Source organism: Vitis vinifera, chromosome 8, assembly GCF_030704535.1.
Source record: "Vitis vinifera cultivar Pinot Noir 40024 chromosome 8, ASM3070453v1".
Classification (NCBI taxonomy): domain Eukaryota; kingdom Viridiplantae; phylum Streptophyta; class Magnoliopsida; order Vitales; family Vitaceae; genus Vitis; species Vitis vinifera.
The window spans coordinates 14,025,958-14,039,954 of record NC_081812.1 but is presented as its reverse complement, the minus strand read 5'-3'; the positions used below and the strand labels follow the sequence as shown (position 1 = coordinate 14,039,954).

The following is a 13,997-nucleotide window of genomic DNA, read 5'->3' as shown; positions in this document are numbered from 1 at the left end:
AAGAAATCTACCTCGGGAAGGGCAGAAATAGTGCAGCAGTGTGAAGCCACAGTGACAGCAAGCAAGGTCGGGTTTTGACTTCACAGTGACAGTGAGCAAAGGGTTGTGTGTTAGACCGTGTGAATGGTAGGGTTTCAGCTAACATTTTGCATTAGGAAGGATGCCAAAATATTTGGCTTTCTCTTTTCAGTCAAAAATATTTGTAAACAAGTTACAAGTCAAAACAAAGATTAAAAAAACATATCATTTGGAATCTAGAAGTAAATTGCTTTCAGCAGTATGTCAAAAAAACAAACACCACCTTAGAGTCTCGAAGTCAATAGATTTTATCTGAAACTTGCCTATATACTTTGCAGCAAATCATCTTGACCAGAGTCACTGATGCAAGCTCCATTGCAACACATCTGGTGGCACTGGACCCACTGACCATCTCTCATGCACTCTAGGTTCTCCAATTTGTCAGATGGATCAGAACCCATCCACTGTTTGCAATCCCTGAATATTAGAACTACATTCTTCCAGAGACATGTATCTTGTCAATGGACTATATTGTTCTTTTCACAATTAGAAGAAACATCATTACATAACCCGGATTCAAAACGGTGAACAAATCCAGATTACATTGAATTCCTTACAATTTATTTTGCTCAAAAAGAAATACTCGTCATCATTGTTAAAGAAAAGTTTGAATATAGATCCTCACCTAAGAATGGCAGAAAAATCAGAAGGAACAAAAATCAGGAGACTACTGAAGCTTGCTTCTTTCCTTTCTTGCTCCCATGGACTTTTTCCTCCCCCTTAATCATCCTTGAAAGAATATCTGCTTGCTTTGTGTTTCCCTCCTCATTGAGGCTCCTGATGAGATCCTTGCAGCTACTCCAATCAGTAGCTCCTCCCTTCTGCATTATCTTACACAATATTGAGTACGCATTAAGGGTTTTCCCTGCTGTTAAAAGAGCATCCAACACATTCTCATAGCTTGAAAAGCTTATATTATAATCTCTCTCCAAACCAAAATCTAACAACTTGAGAGCAGCAATGGTCTTCCCTTTTGCACAGAGAACAGATAAAAGCCCATCAAAATCAGGTTCACAGCCATTATTCATCAGTAAATCAATCCGTCCAAGGGCTTCCTCAACATGACCTCTCAAGAGGAGAGCTTCCAAGATCTTAGCAACCAAATCCATGTTCTCTTTCACCCCCTTCTCCACCATATTATTCATCACTCGGCTTGCGGTTTGAATCCTTCCATCTTCAAACAAACTTTCCATCACAGACCTGAATAGTGATGAATCCGGAATGTGTCCATTCTCAATCATGCCATCCAACGCCGTTTTAGCATCAGCTGGCTCACCTTTCTTCAAGAAACTCTCAATGAGCAACCGGTAGGCATCTGCTTCTCTAGGAACTTCTCTTCTACCCATGATCTTTAGAATTTCAAAAGCAGATTCAGGAGCACCTTCTTTTGAATGCCCACGTATCAAATTATTGAAGGCAATAGGATCCTGAACACCTTTTTTCATCAACTGCCGGAAAAGAGTTTCTGCCTTTGATGTCTGCCCACTGTTGCAGAGGTACTCAATTATCAGGTTATAACCACTGGATTCCATCTCCAAAGAATTCTGCGGCCTCAAAATGATTTCCTTCTCAATAAGCTTATCCAACAACTTCACTGCTCGATCATACACTCCAGACTTGCAAAAGTTCTCAATTAAAACACCATAATGTCCAGCCTCTGTTGGAATACTCAACCGAATCATTGCCTTGAGCACATCTGCAGCTGCATCCAATTGACCAGCCTTACACTGACATGTTATCAACCTCATGAAGATTGAATTATCTTTAGGAGCAATGTATCTCTCCACCATCTCCTTCACCACATTTTGTGCCTCAAGCATTTTCTCTCCATCACAAAGCCCAGGCAACAAAGTTGAATATGTTACAGCATTTGGCTTGATACCAAAAGACTTCATCTCCTCAAACAGTCTCAATCCATCATCAACTCGCCCCACTGAAACATACCCCTTAATCATTGTTGTATAACTAATCACAGTAGGTTCTATATTCCTCCCTTTCATCTCCACGAAAAACTTCTCTGCCTCCTCCATTTTCTTAATACGATAATACCCATTAATCATAGTGTTGTATGTAACCACATCAGGTGAAATCCTCCGCTCCTTCATCTCTTCAAAGAATCTATTTGCGGTCTCCACCTTCAAAGACAAAAAGAAACCCCATATCATAATATTATAAGTGTGGCACGTTGGCATCACTCCTTCATTCAACATTGCGTTAAAGTACCTCTTTGCCATCATATACCGTCCCCGCCGTAATATCACCTTAAACAAAGCATCATACGATTTGATTGTCCTCTCAACACCCAATTCCTTCATTTTCTGAAAAACCTTAACACTCTCCTGAACAATTCCAGCTTTACCATAACTATCAATAAGTAAAACAAACAAGTCCTCATCCCATTCAACCCCCTTCTTTGGCATATCCAATAGGATACACCGAGCATGGTTGAGCTTTGAAGCTCGACCCAATATTTCAATGATCTTTAAATGGGTGTCTCGGTCGTGCCGGAACAAGCCTGCCCGCTCCACCCACCGGAAGAACTGCAGAGCGTGATCCGAGTTCCGGGAACCGTGTAAAACGTTCCAAACAAGCGAGTGATCAAATTGAGGTACCAGTGATCGAATCGAGTTCTGCAACCGGGTCGTCCAGGCCCGGTTCGCCATCATTCTACATATTATATCCTCAATTTTTTCTGGGTTTCGAAGCTTACCTCTTGGGGTCCTCGGACTTGCCTTCTCTCCTGCTTCTGCTGCAGTTAAGTTTCCGGGTTCGGATGGTGAACCAGAAACGGGAGTTTCTGGGATTGGGCTCGAGGTCAGATCACCAGCGGAGATCGATTCATCGACTGAAGAGAATGACTGGATGAAGTTGAGAGAGGATGGGTTTGAAGCCCCAGAAATAAAGAGCCTGGGTTTCCATTGATGGAGCTTAGTTACGGAAATGTACGCCATAGAGGCAAGTTTGGCGACCTGAGAAGTGGTCGTTCAGAGGAATCTGAATGGGGCCTAGGTCGTTGGTGGTTTCAGGGGTTTTGATCTGGTTGGGAAACAAAAGAAAGAGTGAGAAGCAGTGTAGGGTTTAGAGACGGAGAGAGGCGCACCAAAGCAAGGCTAGGGTTTAAAATGTAAAAACCAAAACCAAACGGTTCACGTACTGAATCCGTGGCTATGTTCGGCAGAAAATACAGTAGAAAGAAAATAAAAATGCTAAATAAAATGGTTCTCTCGTCTTGGTTTCAATAAAAGAAATATTAAATTAATTAAAATTTTATACACTTTATAATTATTTAATCCTAAAAAATAAACCAAATGAATTTAAAAAGTTATATAAAAATAATTTATTAAATTTAAACTTTTTTTTTTCTCCTTTATTTTATTTTCCTCACATTTTTCTTCACAATAATTCTAGACATACTCTCTATATTTGATATTATAGGTCCCAATTCCACAAAATCCTTTTTTTTTTTTTTTTTCCATTTCTCCATCACTTTTTCTTTTTAAAAATTTTCACTTGCAAAATACTTATAAATTAATTTCTAAATGCTTTTTTTTAACTATCTTTTACAATACATTTTTGTCAAAATTTACATAAATCATAAGTACTAAAATATATCCATGTATTATAGCTATAATAATATTATGTTATGTTAGATTTTCCTAAACAAAATCTAACTCATAATCTTCCATCAAGTCTAAAAATTTTGGTTCATAATATTCTAAGATGGTCATTGATCTTGTTTTCGTTTTTTTTTATTACAATCATAAATTATAGTATAGACTTTATGATGGGCAAAATGAATATAAATGGTTGAAAGTATGTTTCGATTTTTCCTTTATTTATGCATTTCATATATGCTATTAAGATTTTGAGCATAATTAAATTGGTGATATATGCTTTTTAGGCATGTTCAGATTGGTTTTAGTTCTAACATGTTAATTTAAAAAACAACGTTTAGAAATATTGGAATTAACTTTGAATTTATTTCAATTTTTTTTTTTCAACAAGCAAGTTTTTAATAAAAGATTATACCTTGGAATAAGGACTTTGTTTTAAGATTTATTATTGAGAAGCAAAGAGGGATTTGTATATTTGAGGTTTTTTTGGGGAGAATATTTATTGAAACAATTTTTTTTTCTTTCAAATAGAAAATAGTTCTCTAAAGGCCCAAAGTATGTCATCAATTTAAAACTCTCTTTGATTTGTTTCTTCAATGCATCTTACTTTTACCTATAAATAAAAGTAAGCCATGACCAGGAATCAAACCCAAGAAAAATGATGGCTTTCTGAATCTCAGGCCCATTCTTGAAAATGAAAGCTTGGGCCCTTATAAAGAAGCTTGGGCCGTTGTTTAGAAAATAAATATAAAAATACAACTCTTTTTATTATTATTTTTATTTTTACATTAAAATGTGTTTTCAAAAGACGAACTTACTTTTTATGTTAAATTCATTTTTTGAAAATATAATTTTTTAAAAAGACAAATTTATTTTTTATAAAAGCTAGCTCGAAGGATAGAGACTTTTTCACCTCAATCGATGTGGAAAATCCAACGTTTCTAATCCAATCTAGTATTCCACGACGTGATTCCAAAGGCTATGCTAACAAATCAAAGGACTACAAAATCCCAAAGAAAGCGATATTTACAAATTACAACCTACACCTTATCTGGCTGAGTTGTGACATTTGCCAAGTCACCTTCCACCGTAACTCAACATGTATTACTTCATGCTTCGATCGAATGACATTGTAATTCTTGTTGATGTGATCATTGTAAACATCATGATGAAATCCATATCAACATTTCTGTTACCATGAGTAGGAATGACAATGGGATTAGTTTTTTCGAATGTCCACTTCATCCTATCCTTAATGGGACAGATTTAAGTTTTAAATAAATCAATTTAGGATGAATTTGAAATTTTTTTTTTAAACCTAGGACGGGTTTAGATATTGCCATGTTCTGCTCTAATTATATATAAAATTAAATTAATTTATTTTTTTTCTATTTTTAATATATGAATAATAATAAAATACTTTTTAATAAAAAAATAATTATTTATAAAATATATTTATTTTAATAAAATTAAAAAAAAATAAAAAGTTAAACGGGATGGGTATGATAATTTTTTATATCCATCCTACAATGTTTAATATTTTTAATAGGATAGAGATGAGAATTATTTTGAATAAATAGGAGCGGATTAGGATGGTACAACCCGTCTTATTGTCATCTCCAAAATCACTCATATTAATACATCCATTTAAAATTTTTTAATTCACCTAAAATATTTCCTCTGGTTATTCTCTTCTATATCAACATTTCTTCTTCCTTATTCTCTCGATTTCTCTCTTTTCCTTTCAACAACAAACCCTAATTTAAAATCCTTTATTTGAACTGTTTGTTTGCTAAAAAAAAAATAAACATTTAAGATAAGTTCAAAGTTAATTTCAACCTTTTTTGTATACATTTTCTTAATCTACATATTATGTTTGTCCTAGGTGAATATATTTCAAGACTTATGATTTATATAAATTTTAACAAAACCATGTTTAAAAATAGTTAAAAAAAAACGGTTTGAAATAATTTGAAATTGCTTTTAAAAAAATGAAAGAGAAAGTAAAAGAGAAAGAAACAAATAATTTCATAATGTTTTTGACTACTTATGTTATTTACTAAAACATAATTCCATAACAAATTTTAAAAATTCCCCATGTTTGTATTCCCAAACACAATTTTATTTTTAAAAATAATTAAAAAACTAATTTTAAGAATTGTCATCAAAAATTGTTTTTGACGTTGCCAAACACACTTTTTTTTTTTTGAAGGGCATCTATTTAATAGTGACAATGATGATAACCCAAAAGTATAATATCATTTCAAACCCTCTTTGATTTGTTTCTTTAATTTAATAGATGGTACGTAACACATTTACCTAAAATAAATGAATAAATAAAAATAAGCCATGCCCAGGAATCAATTATCAACCCCAGGAAAAATGATGGCATGTTGAATCTCAGGCCCATCCTTGAAAATGAAAGCTTTGGCCCTTATAAAGAAGCTTGCCCCCAAGCTTGAAATGTGTAGAGCAGTCCAAGGCCTACAGGCTACATGACCCTCAAAATGATGGCGGAGTTCGGCTGACTTCACTGCAAAATCCCAAACAAACTGATATTTACAAATTACAACCTGCACTGCAGACATGTACGACTCCATTGTTCAAGTCACCTTCCACCGTAGTCCGACATGTATTACTCCATGCTTTGATCGAATGAGATTGTACTTCTTGTTAATGTGGCCATTGTGAACAACATCGATGAGATCGATGTCAACATGCCCCAGCGATTCCTAAATAGGATGCCCAAAATTAGAGGTCCTAATTTCCTCAACAAGACAATAATTTCAAGCGATGAAAGTAAGAGCCTACTGTCCTGACCTTAAAGCTGAAACCAAAGCCTTTCCTCTTGCTCATGACTTCAATATGGATCTTCTCCTTTACTGGTGCCTCTTCTAGCATAAATTCGAATTCCTCATTCCAGCATGGATCCCGGGTTTTCTTGATTAGCTAGAGAAAAACACTTCCAACTGTTAGTTTAACAAAATCAACATAGCACTTTAAAAACATCTTGGATATTATTAACAAAGAGGATTCAAAGATCAACCACAAATTTTCATATATTCTGAAGAAAAACCTCAAAAAAAAAAATGTACCAATTCTAATATGTATGACAGTAGGAACCATAACACTTCATTGTCAGTCAGCTTTAACAGCTATCATCCTTTCCCAACCCACCAGCTAAGGAGAGGACTGGAGGTAGATTCAAAATGGTTCAGCCATAAAGAAAATATTCACCTTAGTATTCTTCCGTTCTCCTTTAAAAAGGATGATAGCATAGGGGTTGTTGTGATGCTTCCCTTCAACATGCTCAGCACCTTGTATCACAACTAGTAGTAAACCTGCACCAGAGGAGGGCACATCTTCAGTTGCTCTTTCACCCCCACTGTCATTCCTCATATGTTCATTCAAAAGTCCACTAAATCTTTCACTGTCTTCTTTGAAAGGATTAAAGGTCATTTCCACCACTATTTTTCCTCTATACTTCTTGTTATGGGGATCGTTAGGATTTGTGTTCTTGAGCAAATCAAGAGTAAATTGTTTAGTCATGTTTGGAGTGAGCAATCTCAGTGGAACTACTTGCATTCCCAACTTGTCATGCATCCCTACCTGTGAATTCAGAACAGGAAAAATATGAACCTGCACACACTATTCGGGATGAATATAAGTTAGCAGTTCCCCCTTCTTTAGATGGATAATGAAGATGGTAAATGTATAGTACAATTGGATAAGGAATCTATAACCATGATGGTAAGCATGGTATGTTATTATGTGACTTGATCTGAACAATAATTTTCTGTAGGATTGACTCAACTTTTCCATTTTTCTCAAATGCAGCCAAGAGTTTCAATTGATTCTATCTGCACCGACTTAAAATGATGGAAGAGCTTTTGGATTAAGTGAATGTTGTTTCTTCTACGGAAAAAAATTATTTCGACTTCGCAAGATATTTTAGTTATTTAGGTTTGTGCAATAATTTATGAGAGAGAAGGAAGATATCTTAAACCTTTTCCCAATCATAGACATGTAACTGTAGGACTTGAGATTTTGGGTCCTTTACAATCAATTTGAAATCTTCATTCCACTCAGGGTCCAGTGTCTTCATCTTAATAGAAGTTTTCTTTGCTGGAAGCCTCTCCCCACTTAGACTGAGTTTAACATAAGGATCGGATGCTCCAAGGATGTCCATCTTCAAGAGTTTGCGTGCCCGTACAACCTTTACATGTAATAACCCCACAGGCTTCTTGATAGGTGCTCTATCAAAATCAAAAGAAAATAAATAGAAGGATATATTTTTATGCTAATCTACCTTAGAAGTTACAAGCTAAATCAGATCTAACAATTGAAAACCTCTGTATTTTTTCTTGGACCCTTTTCCCCATATGCAAGAACATATTGATTGAATTTCAAGTCATGACTCGTGAGCTCAATGCTAATTGCTAAAAGCACCCACATGTGGAATTTGCCCAACCATGTAAAGAGGATGATGAATAAACTGCTGTTTCTGGTTCTACTACTACTAAGATTATTTCACAGAGAAAGCTCATAATTCCATATTGAAAACTTACACCAGAGCATCAAGAATAGGCATTTCAAGAGTTTGGGGCCAGAGGTAGAGGCTAGCCACTTGTCTTCTTATAGTTTTCTGCTAGCAGACAAAGAAGGTAAACAAACACATTAAAATATTATGAGAAAAATATGAAACTTAGTATAATCAAAACAAAGACATTAACAAAAGAGATAAGAAGAAGAAGAAGAATGTTTATAGCCACCACAATTATAAAATTTATACTTCAAATATTGTAGGCTATTAAAAGACTTCCAACCATATGCACTTCAAAAACCCAGGGCATCAATATGTACAAATAAATCAATGGAATATCAATTTGTGTTTATGCATGCATAAGACATAAATCCAGAACCCTAATTAACTTTCTTAAGAAGTCAGAAAGGGGGGAAAAATTGGGACCCTAACACTACACTTCACAGTCCACATTCCAACTTGTCATCAGGCTCCAAGTTTCTTTTCTCTTTCCCTTTCTTTTTCATCAATAAATAATCCAACTATTCAAGTTTGCATATCCTTTTCTTGGTTATTTCCTTTTTTATTTTTATAGGTAACCCTTACCTCTTTAGCCACTTGAGCCAGGTCCCCAGGGCAAAATGATCACAATTATTTATGGGGACCTCAACGGTATTGAGACATTAGGCTCCTTTTTGCTTCACTTTCTAAGTGATTTAAATGTGAAGGTGGAGAGTCATGCCTTGCCAATTTCTCAGTGCCTTGGGCTCTGGACATACCTTTTTTTTGGGTGGCAAATTCTTTATTATTTTTTATCTGTAAGATTCAAACAATTGACTGAAGCAAGGTGCATAGCTCTCTAGACACTTCATATATCAGTATTTTGAACCAGTAACGGAAATTCATATACGCTGATTCAAGCACTGACCAAGCAAACTGATGTGGCAAACTTGTACCCAATGCGGCTTTTGCAAGGAGCAATACAAACATTTAAAATTGCTCATGTATATCTTCTTGCAGAATCCTTACGACATTGAAAATAATTCTATAAGTTAACAAAAAAAAAAAAAAACAAAAAGTCAGATTAGATTAGTAGGTGGGATTGATGAGGGCTTTGCGGGCTTAAGCTACAATTAATATATCTGCGATAATTTATAATTAAGTCATAGTCATATTAGCTGTTTCATTATCAGTACAAATAGTCAACCTAGGGCCGAAAGTTTTTTAAATTACAACATTTTAAAATACACTTCAGTTGACAAAAGAATTTAACTGAAACTTAGGAGATAAGTGACAACTTTTGTAGCTTCATTTGTAAATCTATTCTGCCATTTCCACACAGGGAGAAAGAGAAAAAGAGAGAGAAATGGAACCTGAATGAATTGATATAAACCGGGGATAGCCATAATATCTCCTCCCAAAAGTTTTAGTCCAAAATCTACATGTGGCTACCAAAAAAAAAAAAAGATTAACTCAAAAGAATTAGCTTGAACAAAGAAAGAAGAAGCTCAAATGAAAATTGCAGTGCCACTTACCTTCTCCATCAAAGATACTACCACACTGGCAAAACAGGGGAAAGTTGGTACTAGAGGTTTCAAAACTATTCGAGGCACCATAGATATTTGTAAGTCCGTTAACTGACAACAAGCAGAATCACATTTTCAACAGATGTCCTGTATAGCTGTTTATATTTTGCTATAGAATTTGAAATCCTTAAATAAATGCAGTCCTAAGTATTTGAATACCCCATCATTTAAAATAAACAGAAATATAAAAATTTTGAGTTCATCCTTTACAAATCCTGAAATGAACCAATTGAGTAATTGTATACTGCCCTGTTTGGATTGGTTTGTTGGAAGCTAATTTTTGAAGCTTATAAGAATTTCTATGCATATTTAGGTAGTTTTATTAAAAGAATTTTGACTTTAAAAATAAAAAAAAAATGCTTTAACGAGGATAATGTTGCTTCATGTACAAGCATGTTTTTGTCTTCAGGTAGCTAAAGTCAAAAGCAAGAAGTTATTCCAAATGAAACCCTCATGTCAAGAAAAGGAAATGACTTGTGTAATTTCTGTGGAGAAGACCACAAATATCATCATATCAAATACCATGAAATGAAAATGGAAGAAATTCAGTTTTGTTATTCTCATCTGGTTTCTGAGGGCAGTCTTCATCTACTGACGAAGATCGCAGATTAAAAGCTCTTCTAACCTGTAGTGTGATTCGGAGAGACAATAGTTTCAACACCAGAATTATGTTGGGATTTCCAGCCCATCTTATTGCAGGCTCAAGAATTAGTTCATTAACTTCATTAGTTTCTTGTGCTTTAATACCTGCCAGGTTGATAAGTAAGATCTCATGATAAAATGAATCAAAAGAGAAAAAAATCCAATCCAATCCAATGGGTACACGAGAATGTAAAAAACCCAACAATGTTTGTTAATCATTGCTCTGCAATTGGCACTGCTTTCATAGGTTGTGTTTGGATCCTACCATAATGCCCGAAAATTTTCTAACTGGAAGGATGTTTTGCCAAAAAAATTCTTCTAAATTATTTGACCTAAAAAATTCAGAATAGAGATGAAACAATACCACAAGAAACTTGAATCTACCCTAGAAATTGTGTGAGCCTCTAATTAGTAGAATGCCATTCAACTGATGGAGCTATACTTGCCATGAACTATGGGGGAAAGAGTTCCAAGACTTAGAGTCTCAAAATCAATGGATTTTATCTGAAACTTGCCAATATACTCAGCAAATATTGGTTCTGTAGTGCTTCTTATTATACCGCATATAGCCTGCAGAAGAACCGAGAGTAAATTGGCAATATCATTTAAGTCATATTCCACAGAATGATCTAAGAAAAATAAATACATTTCTGGATATCTTTCACCTTATCAAGATAAGGCCACATATCAAAAATAAACTTGTTCAACCAGTCAGCCTGCAGAATTCTATGAGCAAAATCAATCCCAATAATACAAAGACTACATACCACAAAAGTCAAGCTTGGTGGTACTTACTCGATCATAATCAGGAGTCTTCACCCATAGTGGCATCTCATCCAAAAGATCAAGCAAAGAGTCCGAATCCAAGTCATGAAGTGGCCTTATAATTGGAACCTGCAAATGTAGGTTAAAAGGTTCACATCTAAAAAAATCCTGCTGAATCCTAAGAATGCCTGTGAAGTAGGGAACAGTATGGACCCCAGAAGTGGGAAAAAAAACTCTAATCCTGAAAACAATGTGCACTTGTCTTTACCATCTTGTATTATATGGACAGATTGTGAATCTATCAAACAAGAGAGTCCACAGCTATCATCATTTATAAACTCAACCGACATGTCATATTATCTGTCAGTGGACACCTAAGCTTTAAGAAATAAACAAAACGCCTAGTATTGAAAAAGGCCAGGCATGGGGCTTCTCAGTGCTGAAATGGAAGAAAAAAGAGAGAAACAAGTAAACAAATTGACTCCACTTAAGGCCCGGTATAAAGGCAGTACAAGCATATTTCTCAATCCCCCACCACCACAAATTTTTTTGGAGGAACTAAAAAGAACTAGATAATGAGATTATGGGATTGATTGAACCAGAAAATCCTATCAAATCGAACCCGAATGACATATTCATTGTATGATTGGGGGAAAAGAAAAACACAATCCAAAAGGAATCTATAGAAGGATTGTTGTCACAACCCACACAGCTGCCAGGAAACAAACAACATTGTCCCAGTTCAATGGTGTATCCACGATATACACATATATAAGGCCTTTGCATCCTATTAGATTGGGAATTTGACTGTGAGCTGATGTTTGCCCTAGGATGAATAGGGCAAATAACAGTGATGTATTTTCATTTGGAGACAGAATCACAGAAGGATCAATCAACAATACAAGACATACTTATCTAAAGTAGTAAACAAGGGGGAAAAAGGAAACAAAAAACCATTTACAGTAAACAACATAATCCCAAAACAGAAAAGAAAAAGTAAATCAAATTCAGGACCAGAAAGAACAGTCAGATACCAAGAATACTCTGGTAAACTACTTTACTTCAAAGCTAATACCGAAACTAGAAATAACCCATGAAAGACAATGTATGTAACATGAGGAACATTGCCATCAAACAACATACCCACATCAGGCAAAGAGTTCGTTCATCAAAATGTTTCGGAAAAGAAAATTACGAAGAAGGGCTTACAGATATTACCTTTACATCTTGGGGCTCATTGTGTATGAAAATGAAATAACCTAGAACAAGACCAAAGGGGATTCCAACGCCAAACCCAATAATTCCCAGCAAAGCACTGACGAATCCCATTTTCTCGGAACCCAAACAGACCAGGAAAGAAAATGGGAATTGGAAACGAACAAATTAACAAGAAAATAAAACCAGAAAGAAAAAGAAAAAAGCGATGTAACAGGTAAAAACAGGCAATACAATGTAACGAAGTGAAACTTCCTTCGAAACCGACAAAATAGAGTATCGTTATCAATGTAGGTGTATCGTTGAAATTACGATATTGTGCCTGTCTGTCGGCTATTGCTTCATCAACGTAGTTCACACGTGAAGGCCCCCATGAAATGATTTCATTTTTAGGCTTCCAATAAAATACAAATAAAACCATCTCATCTGTTGCCATGACCAGTCACGATACAGATCATACCGTGGAATCCAACATTTGTGGACTTGATATTCACAGCCCTTCTCTGTTTTTGACGTTTATAGAAAATTCGAATAAAATTCAAAATTTTAAATTTTAAAATTCAATAAATTATTTTTAATAAAAAAAAAAAAATTACATTTTGCCTCACTAATTTAAAAATTTTATAAATTATTTTTATTTTCATTTATTTAAATATATGCATTTTTGTTAGATAATTATTTTTTTGAAATACCATTTTAGTTAATAATATTAAATAAAATTATCAAAAAATTAATTTATTATTTTAATTTAATAAAATTATCTTACAAATAAATATATTATAAAAATTTTATTATATATTATGAGATATAAATCCTTGTGAAAATTTTTTTCTGATCTTTTAATTAATAAATAAAATCTTTATAATTCTCTAACTAATAAATATTTTTAATTAATAAATAAATCTTTATAATTCTCTAACTAATAAAGATTTTATATTTCATATTATATGGATTCACTCATTTTCTCATCTTTTTTTAAACAAAATTGAATGAAAAACTTTGTTAGTTGAAAAAACAATAAAATAAATTTTAAAAATTTAAAATATAATTAAAACTAAAATACTTAAAAAAAGAATTAAAATTACATATATATATATATATATACTCCCATTGTATTTTTTCTACTCTTTCTCTATATCTATATTTTCTGCTAATGCTTTAATGAAGTTAATATTCTATTTTTATTTTTTTAGTTTCAAAGTTTTTTAGTGTTAATTGTATTTTTAATTTTTAAAATTTCTTATTTTATTAATTTTAAATTAATTCTCATGGTAAAAATAAAAAATATTAATTGATGTTTTTAACCTTACAAGTAACATGATCATTTCAAGGCATAATTACCTGATTTATGAAATAATGTATGTATTTAAAAATATTTTTAAATAGATGAAAATAAAATTAATTTATAAAATTTGAGAATTTTTTCATATTTTTTAAAATTAGTGAATCAAAACTCACTTTTTCCTACAAAATTATCTTATAAAATTCCTTACTAAAAACTTTAGGTCTCTTGTAAATAAGTCTATTCGAATCTTGGTAACAAGCCATCACAACTATTCTATATATAACAACATA

General features: G+C 33.6%; 2 protein-coding genes across 2 annotated transcripts; both read right to left on the bottom strand.

The window, feature by feature from the left end:
* Window positions 1-533: 533 nt before the first annotated feature.
* On the bottom strand, window positions 534-3,264 carry LOC100267025 (large ribosomal subunit protein mL102 (rPPR5)). The gene has a single exon (XM_002276319.4). The coding sequence runs from the start codon at window positions 3,027-3,029 to the stop codon at window positions 738-740; it is 2,292 nt and encodes a 763-aa protein (XP_002276355.1). The 5' UTR covers window positions 3,030-3,264; the 3' UTR covers window positions 534-737.
* Window positions 3,265-5,932: 2,668 nt separating this feature from the next.
* On the bottom strand, window positions 5,933-12,770 carry LOC100261834 (synaptotagmin-3). The gene is made up of 12 exons (XM_002276338.5): window positions 12,426-12,770; window positions 11,238-11,336; window positions 11,108-11,158; window positions 10,889-11,012; window positions 10,426-10,547; window positions 9,750-9,851; window positions 9,588-9,662; window positions 8,261-8,337; window positions 7,699-7,948; window positions 6,930-7,301; window positions 6,513-6,641; window positions 5,933-6,424 (listed from the first exon to the last, which is right to left on the bottom strand). The coding sequence occupies exons 1-12, from the start codon at window positions 12,534-12,536 to the stop codon at window positions 6,296-6,298; spliced, it is 1,641 nt and encodes a 546-aa protein (XP_002276374.2). The 5' UTR covers window positions 12,537-12,770; the 3' UTR covers window positions 5,933-6,295.
* Between the last annotated feature and the right edge of the window lie 1,227 nt (window positions 12,771-13,997).

Excerpts from the sequence above, each read along its gene's own strand:
- LOC100267025 (XM_002276319.4), bottom strand. The coding sequence starts at position 3,029 with ATGGCGTACATTTCCGTAACTAAGCTCCATCAATGGAAACCCAGGCTC.
- LOC100261834 (XM_002276338.5), bottom strand. The coding sequence starts at position 12,536 with ATGGGATTCGTCAGTGCTTTGCTGGGAATTATTGGGTTTGGCGTTGGA. Across the intron at positions 9,852-10,425 it reads CTCTCCGAATCACACTACAG|TTAACGGACTTACAAATATC; the intron begins GTTAGAAGAGCT and ends GCTTGTTGTCAG. Across the intron at positions 6,642-6,929 it reads GAGAACGGAAGAATACTAAG|CTAATCAAGAAAACCCGGGA; the intron begins GTGAATATTTTC and ends GTTTTTCTCTAG.